This window comes from Anabrus simplex, chromosome 1 (assembly GCF_040414725.1).
Source record: "Anabrus simplex isolate iqAnaSimp1 chromosome 1, ASM4041472v1, whole genome shotgun sequence".
NCBI lineage: Eukaryota > Metazoa > Arthropoda > Insecta > Orthoptera > Tettigoniidae > Anabrus > Anabrus simplex.
This window is the reverse complement of record NC_090265.1, coordinates 697,927,257-697,946,930: the sequence shown is the minus strand read 5'-3', so window position 1 is coordinate 697,946,930 and position 19,674 is coordinate 697,927,257. Positions and strand designations below refer to the sequence as shown.

At 37.8% G+C, this 19,674-nt stretch overlaps 1 protein-coding gene across 1 annotated transcript in view; it reads right to left on the bottom strand.

The window, feature by feature from the left end:
- The window catches only part of LOC136872171 (zinc finger protein 85), a 45,077-nt gene extending 27,434 nt beyond the window's left edge, over positions 1–17,643 (bottom strand). The window contains exons 1-3 of the mRNA XM_067146012.2: positions 17,558–17,643; positions 11,006–11,113; positions 4,276–4,371 (exon numbers count right to left, since the gene is read on the bottom strand). Of these exons, the coding sequence (XP_067002113.2) occupies positions 4,276–4,371; positions 11,006–11,110 (201 nt within the window). The 5' untranslated portion in view covers positions 11,111–11,113; positions 17,558–17,643. The remainder of the gene's footprint in view (positions 1–4,275; positions 4,372–11,005; positions 11,114–17,557) is intronic.
- Between the last annotated feature and the right edge of the window lie 2,031 nt (positions 17,644–19,674).

Sequence of the window (19,674 nt, the reverse complement as noted above, 5' to 3'; positions counted from 1 at the left end):
CGATCCATGGAAAATCTGACTTTCAACAAGTAGAACGCCTGATTTCCTCTCAATTAAGGTTATCCACCAGTCGAATACCCTTTACGGATACGGAACACCTGCCGAATGGACCCTTAATCGAACCAAATTGACTATCAGTTGCTTTGGATAGGTTGCGAAATATTATGGGAAAGCATGGTGTTCACTACAAGTTAACAGCATCATTCACAATTGAAATAAAATTCCACCATGTATTTGTCATTCATGACACCCTTAAGTGATAACGTAATCCCGATGCTAAATGTGCATCACCCAAACAGCTGTTCGGAAGGAACCAACAACAACATGATCCGCGAGGATCTTACGTTACGTCCTTCTAAAGGAACAAAACTGCGAAATGCAGGAAACACTTATTCATCACGCATTTAGAAGAAATGCCAAACACTGAAGTTAATTAAAAAGTGGTAAATCACTTGAAAAGTATTATTACCAAACCAATTTTCAGGTTAGAAATGGTTATGTTACGCTTAATGAAATTACCAGTCCACATTGAAAAAATATTACAACTTTAAGGAATTCTTTCCTTAAAAAAAAAACAATGACTACCTTTACAGATCCGTCTACTTATTGTCTGTCCCAACACACTACCTATAAAATGATTACTTAATCAAATTCAACTATGAATAAAATGAAAGTACGACAAAGATTGAAAATTAAAATAATATTACCGGCTGACAAATCGAACCCGCATTCGCAACTCAAGTCTAACACTAACACACTGAGTGTCAATATGCACACTATCAAAACGAAACGGACGTCAGAACGACAAAACAATTAAGTCCGTAAAATAAAATAACATATCGAAGTCATTAAAACTCAACACGCATGGAGAATTACAGTAAAAATATTTAATCTCCATCAGGTCGATATCCAATATTTGGGCAACCCTCATTCACCGATAGCGGCCCCGTTATCTCAAGGAACACCCTTCTGCTGTTGGAGCTACGCACTAGTTGGCCTCATAATTGTCGATCTAACCCTCTTCATATTTCATATTTTACTGTAGAGGCTACCTTCGCCCAAGTCACTTCGCAAAACAAAGGAAACATCTAATCTGAGACTTGAGTATGTACAGCTGACATCCCAGACCTATCGTCGGGCTCATTTAAAAACTGTACATCCTAACACTAATCTCTATGTACACGACACCTTCCAAATTCTATCGTCGGGCGTGAACTAGGACATCTCATCATCAGTAACTCCAAGGATAACATGTGACGTCCTAAATCTATTGTCGGGCGTCAAAATGGATCAGACTACGTATCCCCTAGCATATCAGGCGAACTAACAATTTCAAACCAACTCTGACATTTCAATACACATGGGACCGCGTCTCTTACTATTAAACGAATGCAAGTCGAAAAATGCAGTAAGTCTCCATCTCGTTACAATACGTGAACTCGAAAATAAATATACGTGACGAACAGTTCTCCAACTCAAACACAACCTCAGCCTGTGCAATGAAGTTTTTAGGGAAGCAATGATAACTCCCAACACACGTCTACCATTTAGTGGATGCATTCAAAATAATAATCATCACTACCGCATTAGAAACTCTCAAATCGCCTACCGTCAATTCCAAATATTTATATCAATGACATATCCAGTGAAACGAAATTCAATACAACACCAACCATGTATTCGAAATGCTCTTTTATCCTTGAGGTCGCATTATCTTAATATTCATACGGGCTTTATGTAACTAGTCACTTGACTCTTACTACCAAGATTTTTAACCTTTTACCAGAGTCGTTTTCACTTGGGATCTTACTAGAAATCTACGATGCCTCACACAGTAGTCGTCTCAAATTTCGGATTGGTAGTGGAATACTCTACAGCCTGTCACAATACAGTCTGTTTCACAAATACTTCCTCGGCAAACATAGCCTGTCTCAAACTCATTCTCCTCGCCTTATCCCAGCGGTATCACTTAAAATCCAGGCTTCATTTCATCTTCAATATTCCTATCCCTCTCATCTCCACATATATAAATTCTTCGCTCTCAACCCATTTTTCTTATATTTCCACGACCCCTTTCATTTTTCATTCCTCTAGTAAAAACAACAACCATTATGAAATACACCTCTTTATTTGACTATTACTACGACTTTCGGACCTCGAGAATCCAAGAACACACCGCGACTTTCCGTATCACTGATATACACGATGTCCCAAAATTTTTACTTCCCATGAATAAATATAACTCTATCGAATTTCACTGAAATATTCTAAGTGCCTGTGATCCTTGTAAAATATACAGGTTAAATCCACTTTTAACATAGAGAAATTTCTTTATCCCACGGTAGACATTATTATTATTATTATTATTATTATTATTATTATTATTATTATTATTATCGACAAACATTTCTGAATTCAACTGATATTTGAAATTAAGACACTCGCTACGACTATTTTACAATTATAGCTTTCCTAAATTTTCTCGCTTTGGACAATATCTCATAGAACATTAACACCAGATTTAAACGTCGCATTTTTACAGTTTCTTGAAGTTAAATTTTCAAACTAAAATTTTCACACGCGGACCAAAATTATAACACTTTTCGCCTGATAATTACAAATATCAACCTGACAATTATCTTGAAAAGTATGTTGAGACAGAACAAAAAAATCTAACTACAACATAATACAAATATAGACAGACCTGCAAAATGGCGCCATCCTCAGTATTCTGGCTACACTGTCGCCAGATGACCTCGTGCCTTTAGCCGTACATTTGCACAAATAACATCATCATTTCCAACATATCACTCTTACAAACACTGCCTTTTTCACACGATATTAAATTACGAGACAAATCACGCACCTTCCTCGTTATAATGTGTACCACGAACCTCCCTCGTTCTGCAGTTCTGCAGTCAACTGCTACTGTCTGCTTTATCCCAGAGTTGTCTCTCTCTGTCACCCACAAACACACCAGGTGTTCAACAGATAACGAAATCAAACTACTCTGACTAGCTTCCCAATTCTCTTACCACTTTCAAGCGCACATAAGGTGATGCAGTAACATTTGCTGTGTACTTTAACAGACGCCTATACTTTCACAATTTGTCGGCAATAGTTCAGAAATTTTCTGTCACCTTCCCTTTCTAACCGACTGGGTGGACCTCAGCCACGAACATGTACTAAGTCGTTTGTAGATCAATCTGGTACAATTTTCTGCTGACGACGGGCGTAAGCTACCGCCGCTTCAAAAACCACATCGACACTGAAAAATATGCAATGGGGGGTTCCTCTTATAGTCTATAGGAGGGACGCTACACACACACTACTAAGCTTGATTGCGTAATCTGCTAATTTCGCGTCCAACAGACCGATTTTTATGAGACTTGTCCCAGACTTCCGGACAGACTTGTAATTATTTTAGATGTTAATCTCATAATTTTACCACACTCACAACAGGTGAAATAAATTATTTCTGCCCGGACGTTTCGCGTGTTTTCTTCATCCCTTGACCTTGGCACGTGGAGCTAGTTCACTGATCTGACGCTGACTTGTACTTGGGCTTAACTGCATTTATAATTTACCCTGGGGGCTCTGTCTTCATGTAGGGTTTAAGAATAATTTAGATGATTTATTTCTTTATTTACTGTATTGCCAAAATCCCTCGTTACGCAGAATTCCGTGAATTTAAAGAATTATCGGGCACTCGAAGTCCACCGAGGTGTCACGGTATTTCACGAGCCTGCCGCGGGTGAGATCCTTCCCACGCGACATCGAGGCTCTTAGGAGCGCAACATGGCTGCCCTCAAAAATAAAAGTAGCTTGTTGGTTTGAAATAAATATTGAAAAGAAAAAAAAAATTCTCATCGTGGAATTATGGGTTCAGTATAGCGTCCTCTCAATGGTGTTTCTTGGACAACGCTAAGAGAAATGCAATTAGATATAATCTTAACTCACTGCATGTACAGTAATTTATGTAGAAATCTATGTACAAGGTAGAATACCGTAGCGAAGCACGGGTACATTTGCTAGTGAATCATAAAGTGGCACTTTGATAACAACACTGGTGTGGGCAGTATTGGGAAAATGCCAATTTGATTAAGTCGACTTCCCCAGTGAATATTAAATCAAAGGGAATCGGAAAAATAATTGTTGAAGATAAATAGTTCATGTATAGTGAACTCTGAGAAAAACACAGTTATCCTTTTTCCCCCACAAATAATCAGAAATTACTTTCAAGCTATGTCCTTGGGGAGTTAAATTAAAACTTACCTTTCCTTCACCATCAAGCAATTCTTGTTTAACTTCTGGAGCAATCATGGCTGAAACATCTGGCTCCACTTTTGCAACAGCATTCAGATCAGTCCCCTAAAACATAAGATATATTACATTATCATTTTCTAGCAAATATAGATTTGAGGGAGCTTATATTTAAGAAGCTTAACATCAAAGCCATACAAAGGTTGGTAATCCCATTGCTTTGCCCTCAGAAGCACCTAAGTTCCGCGGTCACCTTAAGATGAAACAAAGATTGCAGGATGTATTAAGACAGATGTACAGGAATGATATATATTGTTTGTTCTAATGAAGAAGTGAAAAGAGAAACATATACACACAATGGTGCCAAGGATTGATACTTTTTATATTGCACCTGCTCAGCTATGTCGGTGTCATTCAATTCAGCTACGTAATATACCGAGTCTCTCATATAAACCCAGAGCGAACGCATGGTGTTTGTAATCTGCACTACGGCAGCTGTAGTAAGGGAGGCATGTGCAAACAACTTACATGTGTTTGATGTGCCAAGCCAATCTGAATCTCAGCTGTTAACATGGTGAGACAGTTATCATTGCAACAATGTATTTTCAAATGTAAAAGTTCTGATTTCATCTTAATGGTCGTGTGAACAGTCATAACTCTCGCTATTAGTGTGCAGAAAATCCTAATGGTGTTTATGAAGTCCCTCATTATGATAGGAAGATTGGTGTTTGGTGTGCTGTTAATGCAAGATGAATAAGTGGGCCTATTTTCTTCAAGATAACAGTAAATGTAGAGAGGTATCAAGATGACACTTTGATGACATTCTTTCATCAGTTAACAGAAGAAGAAAAATCGTGTGGGTGGTTTCAATAAGATTCAGCCCCTGCTCATACAACAGAAGATTCCCCACTTACAACCTCGGAAGTGTTTGCAGACAGAGTGATCAGTGCTGGTCTATATCCCCCTCGTTCTCCAGATCTACCAGGGTGTGATTTTAACTTGTGGAGCAAACTGAAAGTAAAAGTGTCAAAACAATCCTCACACATTGGAAGAACTGAAAGAAAATGTTACGAATGAAATCATAAACATTACAGTGGCAAAACTCACTCGCATCAGAATGTGGTCGGATACATTGCCCGTATAACATAGGAAGCACGACACTTCCAGCATCTTTAATAAGGTAAGATTTCATATAAGAATGTATACACGCTTAACGAAGGGTGGCCGCGTGCAACATAAGTTCAGTTGAGGCAGCTCCCATTATGCAGAGTACAAACACCGTGCGTTCGGTGTTAGTTTATATGAAACCCCATACATATGAATTTCAGCAAAATAAGGAGAAATATTCTCTTTCTTCCTAAACTCTCCAATTTTACATTTCATCATACAGCACAACCCCTATTTAATGTTTTTTCAAGGACGTGATAATTTTAACCATAAATAGGGGTTTACCTTAAACTGAGGTTTCAGTAGAAAGCTAGAAAGCACACCTTTTCCTGTATTTACATAAATAGTACTATCATACATTATTTACATAGTGACAGCACTAAAACAAGGAAATATCTACACTACACACTGTACGGTATGTGCTGAAGATTACTCTTGTTTTAAACTGCCCCTGCTGCCTAAACAAAAGACCTGTACTGCACTAAAACTAGCTCTAGCTTTGGCTCAATTTGTTATAAATAAATAAATAAATAAATAAATAAATGAATGAATAATTAAATTTAATCAAGGAATAAATGCTTGGGTAAGCCCTAACAAATTTATTCCTTTGCACTATCATCAGATAACCAACCAATGCTATATGCTCAACCCAAGTGTATAATTGCTGAAGGCACTTATATAAGGAAATGTGGTTACTAGATGATGGGTCATTATTTCAGACATGCATCTTCATTGTATACTGTTACACCTTTTAGCATTCAGTCTGCAAGCTTCTGCGAATTAATTAAGTGCTTTCATAATTCTGTATTTGTAACCAGATCTGTAGTTTCTTTTACACTGACCGGCAAAATTAATGGATCACTTGAATTTTCAAATAAAAAAGCGTGTTAAATTGTGAAACATTTGTTTTATCACTTACACTGATTATTTTCATGAAAAAAATCTCTAAATAAGGGTAGCAAAAACAGACAGATGGCATTACTTACATAATTCTGTCATGAAAATGATCAATATAAATAATGAAGAGTTAGGTGAACACCAGGGAGGCTTCAGACCTTGGAGAAGCTGCTCTGAACAAATAATAACTTTGAAGCGTCATGGCATATTACAGACGAAACAAGCCCCTTTCAATAACGTTTATAGATTTCAAGGAAGCTCACGAATCCATCCACAGACCATCATTATTAAAAATTTTAAGACATTTCGGACTTCACCCAAAGCTAATCAAGTAGATTAAACTTACTCTAACTAATACAATTTCTAAACTTAAGTTCCGAGGAGAACTTTCTGAACCATTCTTGGTAAGAACTGGTTTAGAAAGGGTGATGGATTGTCATCTCTTCTTTTTAACTATGCACTAGAGTACGTTATGAGGGAATGGTACAAGAACAACTTGAAAAAATTGGAAGCCAGAAGGATAACACATTTAAACTGTCTAGGATTTGCTGATAATCTAGCTCTTCTGGCCAATGATATTCAGGAAACAAAAGAACAAATAAAATCTATCAAAATACTGGTTTGAAAGCTTCATTTGAAAAAGAAAAACAGAAATTATACTAACTCAACTTCCGCTTGCAAACAAAATTAAGCTGAGAGACCAAGAAATAAAAAGTGCAGAAAAATTTTAATATTTAGGTGAAATAATCAAATACCTGGGGAGTGAATTAATGGAGAATGCCCGACTGGATGCTGAAATTAGTAAGAGGATTCAAGCTGGAAGCTGTTTCTATCATAGTGTAAGAAACATGTTATGGGACAAAGATGTGCTAATGGAAGCAAAGGAAACTATGTACAAGATGTATTACGTACCCATAACTACTTATGGGGCAGAAACTTGGACAATGACAAAGAAGGATGAGAATCGAATACAGGCAGCCGAAATGTTCTTGAGGAGTACGTTACAGAAGAGTAGAAGAGACAAAATAAGGAATGAGAAAATCCGGGAAGAAATTGGAGTGGAAAAAAATGAATGATAGAATTGAGAAGAGCCCACTAAGATGGTTTGGGCACATAAAGTGAATAAGCGATGAAAGAATGCCAAAAAAAAAAGTGATGGAAATGCAAATGCAAGGAAGGAAAGGCCGTGGTCGACCACAAATGAGATGGACGGACACAATCCAATGCAGTATTTTAGGAAGAAACCTGGACTGGGACACAGTGTTGGAGGAGGAGTGGTGGAAAGAATGAAGAAAGTGGACAGGAACCATATTTGCCCCTACCCGGCTACAGCTGGATAAAGGGAAATGATGATGATGACGATGATGAATCACATACAACCTGAAGAGAAACCAGCATGGCAAAATAGAATAGATAAGCTGGTTACAGCACAGTATGTTACGAAGAATACATATAATAAAAAGTGTCTCTCAGTAGCAACCCAATTGAAACACTATAAAACAGTCACCCAGCCACAAATTACATATACATGTGAAACATTATTCAAAACCACAAACACAGTTGCAACAGATAGAGTATTCTAGTTAGGAAGGAGAATAGTGAGAACCTGTTCAAAAAAAAAATTATCAAGTAAAAGGAGCCTGGATACTAGCTTCCAATGAGACAGTTTATAAAGAAATAGAACCTGTGACTAGCACAATGAAAAGAAACAAATATCACTCTTGGGGCATCTAATATGGTCACCAGAAAACAGAATCTTTAGAAAAATAATAGAAATAATAGAAACATATTGAAAGATAAACACACTAGACTACAGACAAATATCTTTTTTTTTTTTTTTTGCTAGGGGCTTTACGTCGCGCCGACACAGATAGGTCTTATGGCAACGATGGGATAGGAAAGGCCTAGGAGTTGGAAGGAAGCGGCCGTGGCCTTAATTAAGGTACAGCCCCAGCATTTGCCTGGTGTGAAAATGGGAAACCACGGAAAACCATTTTCAGGGCTGCCGATAGTGGGATTCGAACCTACTATCTCCCGGATGCAAGCTCACAGCCGCGCGCCTCTACGCGCACGGCCAACTCAGACAAATATCAACAAGCAGAGAATAGCAAGAGTGATTCCAGAAGCAGAAAGAAAATTCCATTCAGAAAGGATAAAACAGTACTGGGCTGACAAAAAGAAGAAAAATCTCCATAAACCTGACTAAGTAGTCCAATGTTGGCTAAAAATTTCAAATAATAAAACAGATGTTTCACAATTTAACATGCTATTTTTTTTAGAAAATTTAAGTGATCCATTAATTTTGCCAATTAGTGTAGTCGTATACCTCTTAAAACTTTGTCTCCCTCTATGTCTCTTAGTTGGTTAAGAAATTGTTTTCAACGTCATTAAGGAATATGTTCATTATTATTCCAGATAATGGTGAACCCATGGTTGACCCTTCCTTTTGATAGATTTTTTGTCGGTGAATGCAAAACCACTTCGGTTTAAGGTTATTCTTATAATGCTCTACTGTACATGATTTTCCATAAAAGCCGGAAAAGATACAAAACTCGCACAAAACACATTAAAATTGGTATGAAACAGCAATCGGTTTGTTTATACATTTTTGTGGATGTTTTCCAAGCAGCGCCTTACTCATTAGCACATATTTTCTAATTCCAATAGTCTGAACAGACATATTCAGCTTCATTCTTAAAAAATGTAATAGCATCACTCCAGAGGCTTGTGGCAAACATTTCCATTTTCTTACTTGAAATAGCATCACCTAACCTAGGTTTACCATGCACATGCTATGAAAACATATTACATGCGAACAGCCTTTCTGAAATTTAACAAGATGCAAAAGTACATAACCTAACCTCTGAAAATAGTTATACACACCAGTGTATTTTGAGGAGAAGTATCACTTTCTTATTTCATTTCAGTAGTATTAAAATTTCTAAGGAATTAACAACTGGTGTCACTGCACTTATTGCAAAAACATGTTCTCCCTATGTTTGTTTACACCACTCGGAGATGTGAGAACTCTGGCTTGCTCATGCATAGCAAGGAATGGATACACAAAATGATTGATCACATTCAATATAAACGCTGGAGTAGGGTATGAATACTGGTAATGGATAAAAACCATCACGCCCGAATTTGCCCGTAATATTGGATGAATCAGTAAAAAGGTTCTCACTGTAACCAAAGAATACTGTACAGATTAGTATAGGAATTTTCAAAAGGCATAATAACATTGTTATTAAAACGGGGGGTTCTCTTCTACTGTATTACAGCGGCCATGGTCGGGTGAGTATCCGAGTCCGATATCTCACTTTAGTAATACCAATGTAGTTGGTCCGTTATTGGACATCATCAAATATTCCAGCTAACTCATTCCTGGTTGCTAGCGTTTCATCCCAGTGCGCTAAATTGGGCTCATCAGTTGGTAAATAGCACACCTACCAAGATGTATGGATAGTGCATACCATGGAGGCCACTACATACGCTATTTGGAGCCACCGGCAGTGCCAATGCACTATGAGGGACAAATATTACAGATTCTCTACGGGAATCAATATCTATATCATCTATATAATGTTCAATAACTGACCAACTACATTGGTATTATAAATTTACTCATTCGGGACAAATATATCAGGTTCCCTATGGGAATCAACATCTATATCGTCCGATGGCCAGGCAGGCAATAATTTTTGGAAATAAGACAAAGTCTTTCATAGTGTATTGGCACGGTCGGTGGCTCCAAGTAGCCTATGCAGTGGCCTCCACGGTATGCACTAGCCATGCGTCTTGGTAGGTGTGCTATTTACCAACTAATGAGCCCAATTTAACACACTGGGGTAAAACACTGGCAACCAGGAATAAGTTAGCTGGAAAATTTATAATGTCCAATAACGGACCAACTACATTGGTATTATAAATTTACTCATTCGGGACAAATATTTCAGGCTCTCTATGAGAATCAGCATCTATATCACCTTACTTAAGCCATAAGTGCCTGTGCTCTAAATTTCTCTTCTGCCCTGGATCATCCTTAGCAAGCTTATGATGTCTTTTTCATAGCTTCTTAATGTCCAATAACCAAAATGAATAAAAATAAAGGTTTGAGAATTCTAACATTTCCTTAACGCTAAATGCAGGTTTTGCCCTATTGTGAATAACATTAAATCATATATAAAATTGCGTTGCTCGTATGGAATAATTTTCGGAACTTGAAAGTTCTTTCGTTAAACGCGGGTTTACACTAAATCGAGGTCACACAAAATCGAGATTGAGGTGTAATTAGAACTAAAGTAGACGGTCTTCTTTGAAACACATGATCTTCAGTACAAGCATCCATCTCAAGATGCTAAATATTAATTGTGATGGATATTAAGATATGTTCAATTTTGTAAATATTTATCTGGCACCATAAATAAGTCACCTGCTGGTACTGATATGAATCCCTCAAGACAAAACATTGAAAGCTCATTGAATGTGCAGGAATTCAACCTTTCAGCCTTGAGCATAGGAGATCAGATCTTAACCAGTTAAGAGACACACCAAGACATTTCTGTAAAATGAAATGATCTAAATTCTGAGAATGAGCTCAAATCTAGCTTCATAAATTACTTGACAGGAGTATATACAGTTAAAATACAATCACAAAGAAATACAAGGAATAACTTACATTTTCTATATTTCCATCAGATGTTTCTTCTTTGATGTTTGGGAGAATAATAGTTTCTATTTGGTCTTCAACCTCCATATTCTCATTAAATTCAACAGAAAGCATGTCCTAGGAAGAAAAAATGAAATTAGATGTGCTGATGTACACCGTTGAAGTCACAAAGAAAGAATTAACTCTTTCCATAGAAGCTTATAAAAAGTCTATTTCTCTTAATTTTCTTGACATACCCATCGAGTTATTGTAGATAAATGAGGTAATCCACGTAATCAATGCAATATAAAATTAGTGCTTCAATTTATTTTAATCATGTTCCCATCAAGTTCAAAATTTGAAGGTCATTATGGAATTAATTGCTACAATTTCTTTCCTATCAAATATGCAGCATCAGCTTTCTGATACAGGGTGCAGAATGCCTACCTTTTACCTAGAGGTACTGGGTTCAGTTCCCAGCTATTCCAGGTATTTTAGATCTGAACTGAGGACTGACTACAACAGGGTTCACTCAGCCACATGAGACCATCTGAGAGGTTAGCAGACTCGGTTAAGAAAGCCAAGCAATGCCCCTGAGGATGTCATGCTGACAACATGGCAAGATGATCATTGACTAACCAGATAGCTTGCAGAATTTTTCCAATTTGCTTTATGTCGCAACGACATGGATGATGGGATAGGAAAGGGTTAGGAGTGGGAAGGAAGCGGCCATGGCCTTAAGTAAGGTACAGCCCCATCATTTGCCCGATGTTAAAGTGAGAAACCATGGAAAACCAACGTCAGCGCTGATGGCAATGGGGTTTGAACCCACAATCTCCTGAACACAAGCTGCCAGGCACTCGCTCGGGTAGTTTACAGATAGTGGAGTGTCATATGGCCAGCGTGACGACACCTTCAACCACACTGCTTGACTTTCACAGCCAGAGTTACAGCCTCCCATATCACATAGCTTCTCAATTGGCCTCATATGGCTGAGTGAATCCTATTCCAGTATTCATTCCAGACCTAAAATCACTGGACTGGCTGTGAATTAAACCCAGGGCTTCATGGTAAAGGGCATGCTACCCGTACACAATAGCATTACTGTCTGATGCACAATAAACAATAGTTTAGACTCCACTATCAACATATATTAAGGTTTAAAGAGCTACCATACATTAAATAAAGTTTCACCTCTGGTTACAAGATACATTATCAACTACGGAATGTTATCTGTAATCTAGTCTGTATGTGTGGATATGTATAGTACTTATATCTGAGCTATACTGTAGTTTAAGTGCAATATGTTCAATTAAGACATTCAGTGTATATGAAACTATGTATTTAACATCACTGATTGTTTTCATAATCTAGTGTATTTCCCTCAAATATTTTCTAAAACTTCCTTCCATTTTTGTTTGTATTACAGTATGTGTTTTATGGTTTCTTTGTTTTGTTAAATCTGTAATTATTTAATACAATGTAATATACACCTTATGTCATTGGAGCTGAAGCTCTGTTGAAGGTATAAGTAAATAAATAAATAAATAATTGTTCTCCACACGGATAATAATGTTACAGGTTTCATGTCCCACTACATACTTCCATGGTTTTTAGAGATGCCAAGCTGACAGAATACTGTCCCACAGGAGATGTTTTAAATGCAATTATATCTACCAAAATGTGGCTGACATATCTGACCACCTTCAATTAAAATCACTGGACTGAGCTGGGATCAAACCTGCCAACTTGGTCTCAGAAAGCCAGTGCTTCTACTGTTTGAGCCACTCACCTGACCCTCTCCACAAGGGATGTTACATTTAATTTAGACTATATTGCTATCATTGAGAGAAATTAAAACATGGGAGCTTTGGTGAGAACTGGAAACTACCAAATTGTCTTTCTTGCTCTTTCCTTGTATTCCTTACTTACTCTTGGTGCTGCAGTTCTTCTACAGTGACCACCAAGTAAGAGTTTACTGCGAACTCAAGAAGGGCATGCATCGGAAAGGTAAACTTATTTCAAGAATGCTCATTTTTTGGATTATCAGTGGTTTTTAATTTCTTGTGCATGTTCTCTCCTTCGTTAGCCTGAATAACTGGGAGTTTAGTGTACTTAAAATAAATGAAGAATTACAACAGGTGCTACTCACACTAGGTGGTTCCTCAGACCACTCCGGTTCGATCTTGATATTCAATATCTTATCCATTGTTCTTTATAAACAGCTACACATGTAACACTATAAAAAAACAATTTATTAACAGAGAATGGTACTACATTTCTCACCATAAAAAAACAATTTATTAATAGAGAATGGTAGCACATTTTTCACCACATGAAGTACAGATTTTTATGTAGTTAAAAACCTTTGAGTGCTTCTACTGTTTGAGCCACTCACCTGACCCTCTCCACAAGGGATGTTACTTTTAATTTAGAATATATTGCTATCATTTGACTGGGTGGCCCACCAAAAGAACACAGAGGAAAAAAGTCATATTTATTAGTAGTGACCACCTGTTTTTCTTATATTCTGCCAGTCAATACTTTGTGAAAATTCATTTAAAATTCATCATCTCACATGTCTCACTACCTTTAACATCTTCAGGACTTAAGTCAATGTAACAAATTGTATAATATAATTTCAATTTAAACCGGAGTAATTAACTACCAATATAAACAATAAAGATACTTAACAATGTCCAAATACAAAAATAAATTCAGAAAAATATATACAGTTAAAGATAGTGAAAGACCTGACCAGCAGAATAGATGTCTCTTCATAATCCCAACCTAAAAATGGTATACAGTCTTCAATGGAAAATGTGTAATGCTGTGTAGAATTTATAATATTCATTTTTATAGGCTGATTGGTCCATATTGACAAAATACAATAATCTATGTTATATGGGTCAGTCTAATCAGTACTTATTTGCGACAACAAATAGTCACCTACATTTTATTTAGTTCATTACCATAAAACAGGTAACTTCGGCCACTTTCTTGTATATTTTTAAAATTAAAATGCGAAATATTCCCTCGAATTTTCTGAAAAATATAAGTTCTGCCATGTTTGTTCTTCATTTTTAAATATAAACATAATTATTATTATTCAGTAATGAATTATTATCAAAATAGTGGCCGGAGTTACCCCATGCTTTGGGGTAACTTTAGCCGCCATATGAATAATACAAGAAATGAAGTTTTCTTCGATGTAGTGTTACTTCAGCCACCGTGAAGGTATTTAGAAACCTGCAGAACACACATTATCATCAATCACAAACAAATTAAAATGATTTACAATGAAACAGATGTATAGTGGTCAAATTCACATTTCCCCAAAGAAGAAACTATTTAGACATGATACTGTATAGGCTTCTGGGCTTATGCCATGTCAAGAAAATAAGGTGAAATTCGTTATGTTTCACAGAGAACTGTGCTCTGCGTCATCAGAAGAATATCTCGACTGTCCACGAGAAAGGCTTCTCGAACAATGACTTTTTGAAATCTAGACTTTATAATAGAAGTGGAAATGGTACGTTCATTGTCACCAGATGGCTCCTCGGATATGGCAGAGCACTAGTGTTCGAAGCGGAAGCTAACCGAACCATCAGAATCAGTCTAAGGGGTAACATAACATGTGTATGTAACATATGACATTGACAGGTGTATGACATTGACACAGGCCTGGAATGAAACATCTGGCGGTGAGTTACGTACGAATTTGGAAAACACTAAGACGAAATAACAATAATGAAGGGACAGGGATAGGGAACTACCTACGTAAATCCTTAATGGCTGGCAACCAGGTATTACTTAATTGATATACAGTGTCCCTGTTGAAATTGTTAGCATTTCTACGTATTTCCACAGCTTCCTGTATAATCCTGGACCTGTAGCGTCTAGTGTGGGTAAGAGCTCATGCATCTTGGAACACGACATCATGACCCGATGATAGAGCATGTTCAGCTATTGCCGATTTTTCTGGCTGGTTGAGACGAATATTATGTTCGTGTTCCTTGATACAAGTACCAATAGACCGGCATGTTTAGCCAATGTATACCTTACCGCAAGTACAGGGAATTTCGTATACCCCAGGATGTAAAAGTGGGGACAATTTGTCCTTGGTTTTACTCAGACTGTGAGCAATTTTAGTGGCAGTGCCAAACACGGTTTTTATATTGTGTTTGCGGAGGACCTTGCCAGTTCAATCTGTGGTGTTGTGAATGTAAGGCAAGTAGGCAATTCCCTTCACTTCTTCCTTCTGTGAGTTTTGCTTGGTCATTTCTCTGGGATGCAGGGCTCTATGAATCTACAAACTGCTGTAACCATTGCCCCATAAAGTGACTTTGAGCATGTCCATCTCCACCTGGATATTTGATGGCTCACAAATTCGTCTCGCCATCTTGCCAAGTGTCGTGAGAATGCCTTGTTTTTGTGCTGGATGGTCGTGAGAATCTGCATGAAGATAGGGATTTGTGTAGGTAGGCTTATTGTTACAGAGTTATCCATGGAAGTCAGAGGTGAAAGAAGGTGCGGGCTGGAATGGGTTTAACTACAAGTTCGAAAGATGAATTAAAATTTCAACAAAGGTTATATTTTCAAAACTTAACAATAGTGGCATAGAATTTTCAGCGTACAACAAATAACAACCAGTTAAATCAGGTACACAATCAAGAAGTCCAAAATTAGAGAAAAATTTAACCAGTTTCCACTAGGGGAAATAACAAAGAAAATCAGGTACAATACAACTTTACAAAATTCTGGGCTATGAGCCCCAAAGTCTGAGCTCTCAGCTCACAACCACAAATTACCAAAGGGCAGAAAACCCCTTCATTACAAGGAGCTCTTGCTCCCGCTTAGTAATGTCAGGCCTCCTAGAGGCACCTTCCAAAATACCAGAAAGAGCTGACCTGCTCTCAATTTTACAAGCCTATCAAAGGCCTTAACAAACTTCACTTCTATCTGCCCTCAAGGCACACAAGGAAACAGGGGTATTTAATACCCAGCCTACAGGGCCTTTGCATGAAGAAAACAAAACCTCAGGTTAAGTTACTGGCCCAAAGTACAAAAGGACTGGAGGCGTGAACTAAAACTCCTAAATACACATTTTAAAACCTAAGTGGCTCTAGGCCGATACACAGGGGCTAATCCCAAGCTAGGGAGGTGACTCGTATGAGAAAACTTTAATACATTAAGAGAAGAAACGGTTATGAAAACGCAGTCCCCTCAATTTCAAAATGAAGGGGAGCTCGAGAGGGTAAAGCACTCTCTATCCCCGCTTTACAGTAAAAGAGATTTGTAGTTTTTACATAGACTGAAACGGAATTTTAAAGAGATGGGTTATATATTAACGGTTTCGAACCCTCCCGGAGAGTTAGACTGCTGAGCTAGCAAGAAAGAAAGATGTTAAAAAGCCATTACCTTATTGAAGAACTGCTGTCTGAAGAACGAGGCGCTTCCTGCCCCCTGCTACATATTCACACACTGAGTTAGAAGTTATACGAGTGGCCAGGAGACAAGAAAATCAGTAGTTTTTATACCCTCGTGGAAAATTCGAGACCTTTCAGGAATGAGTAGACACACCCACTCAATTTTTATTGGTAGACAAGAATTACACATGGAAATTTGAAGAAGAAAGCTATGATTGGAGGAAAATTAATTACAGAAATTACTGATTGACTAAATTCAAAGCAGGCACAAAGAAAGGATTAATGTTGCCAACCCACAAACCACAAAAGAAAATTTAGTAAAGAGAAAACATATGAATACAACATTTCTCCAAGAAGGTTCATTCCTTTACACTAGAGTGTGTTATCATAGATTTTTGGTGGAGACATCTGTTAGAGAATGTCCACACTTCTTGATCAATGAAAAAAAAAAGCAAATCAAAAACACTCAGTGACATCTTCTGATAAACCATAGAGTTAGTTCAGTGTTTAAAGTTCCGGGTTTCTCCAGTAGAGAAGTTTCAATTGGCGCAAGATTTGAACTTGTGTCGTAGAGGTGTACCGCCTGGTACACTTATGATAGACAGTATGTCCTAAGGAGCCGTCCGGTTTCTTTCTTACTAGAACATCCAAGAAAGGAAGGTATCCGTCCGACTCCATCTCCATAGTGAATTTAATTGAGGGATGTTGCCGATTTAGGTGGTTCAGAAATAGATGAAGTTTCTCAGGACCTTCTGTCCAGACCACAAATGCATCATCACCTATTATATGATGGAGGTAAGTACTGACAAGGTGGACCCATACACCACAGTTTATTAATGTTGTGTAATCATTATCCAAAGATGAATTTATGTATCTAAAAATTTTGCTAAAATATTCTAAATTCAAAATGCAGAGGAGCATGGGACACCAAAATTTCAACTGGACCAAGGTAGATGGCACTCGTAGTGCTACAAACTTATCAGCATTGACATAGATTACTACTTCTGAACATCAAGATACGGGATTGAGATAGTACCAGTTGTTTGCAAATGTGATAAGCCATTTAGAGACGGTATCACTTATGGAACATACCTATACATGGGTAGTGGACCCACATGTTCAAATGAAAATTTTTATTATTTGGTCTTCTCACCTGTTCCCTTCTGTGAAGTTTTAATTCTAGGAAAATCTATAACAGCAATAATAGCAATCTGCCTTCCTTAGAGCTGAAAATAACTGGTTCTCCCCACCCTTCACTTGTTGTCATGCTGTTCTAGGTAGGTTCATTTCACCTTCGGGCAGCATCATTCAGGTTGGAACACCTGCAAGAGAAGTGGTCTTTTGTTAAGTTTTTAATAATAATGTTATTGACTTTACATGCCACTAATTTTATGGTTTATGGAGACGATGAGGTGCCGGAATTTAGTCCCACGTAAGATTTTACAAACCAGCCTTAAATTCGTAGATTTACTGGCACATAAAAGAACTTCAGTGTGACTAAATTCCGGCACACCGGTGTCTCCGAAAACTGTAAAAGTAGTTAGTGGGACATAAAGTCAATAGCATTATTGTATACACACAACTGCCGCTTGTGAAAAAAATTGTGGGAAAGCAGGACAACACCATCCAAATAAGTAGCCCACAGCACAGTCATACCTTAATAAAATAATGATACATAAACATAATTCATATTAATGTAAATAAATATTTATGTAAGGCCTAAAAACTGGCTTCATAATGTACGGGCCGTACTGTAGCTCCAGACACATCACCCAAAAAGGTGGACAGCTAGGTCTGTCCGACTCGCACAATGCAAGCACACATCGTTGTCATGCGATACAATTTTTCTTTTTAGTTAAGAAATATTCACAAATGTTGCATTAATATAACAGGTGAAAACATTAACACTGCAATCTTCCAAAATATGGTAAATAAGGCTGCCATAATTTAGGAGAAGTACGAGGGGTGTTCAATGGGTAACACAACACCTTTTTTTCTCTGCCAATTTTGAATTTTGAAAAATTTGAATTTTATTTAGGACATCTCTGAATATTCCTACTTTGTCTGGTAGAGTCTCACTAATTTCTGATATGTGGCAGTGCTAAAACTAGCCTTGAAACTGGCATCTGTAACGGAGGTGCGTACCAAACAGAGAGCAGTTATTAAGTATCTTTTGGCGGAAAACCAGGGCATCACAGATATTCATAGGCGCTTGCAGAATGTCTGCGGAGACCTGACAGTCGACAAAAGCATGGTAATACCATAATACCATCATCAAAAGCATGGTGAGTCATTGGGCAAGGCGTGTTTCATCATCAAAACAAGGTTAAGCAAACCTGTCTGATCTCCTGCGGCAATCCATGGAGTGGAACCACACCAACTCTCCCATGAAGAAAAAACCATACCCCCAGCTGGTGAAGTCATGGCTATGGTCTTCTGGGAATCTGAAGGGGTTATTCTGTTCGTTGTTCTCCCTCGTGGTGAAACAATCAACTCTGAAGTGTATTGTGCTACTCTAAGGAAATTGAAGAAGCGACTTCAGCACATTCATAGCTACAAAAATGCAAATGAACTTCTCCTCCTCCATGACAACGCAAGTCCTCACACAAAACTGTGCACCTGACAGGAGCTCACTCTACTTCGGTGGCCTGTTTTTCCTCATCCACCCTATAGCCAGGATCTCATGCCTTTTGACTTCCATCTGGTGGGCCTAATGAAGGATGCACTCTATGGGAAGCACTACGTCTATGATGGGGAAGTTATTGATGCAGCACAACATTGGCTCAGACATCGACCAGTTGAGGAAAACCATGCAGGATACAGGCCCTCACATTAGTGACATAAGGCAATAGCAATGAGCAGAGATTATGTTGAAAAATTGTCCGGCCCCGTGGTATAGGGGCAACGCGTCTGCTTGTCACCTGGTGGTCCCGAGTTCGATTCCCGGCTGGGTCAGGGGTTTTTAATTGTAAATTATTAATATCCCTGGCCTGGGGACTGGATGTCGGTGTCGTCCTTAAATGTTCCTTTCCTCACATTCAACACTTTACACTTCTGCCATTTACATAATAGATGCAGGTTCCTCACATACGGTGCAAGTAGGGGCAAAAGATCTTCCTAGGCTGAGGCTCCAAACAAATGGTAAAAAAATAAAAGTTGAAAATTGAGGCATTGTAGCAAAAAGATTGGGGAATAACATGGTGTATTTGAATCCTCAATAAAACAAACTTGCTTTTAGAAAAAACTGTGTTGCATTATATTTTAAACTCC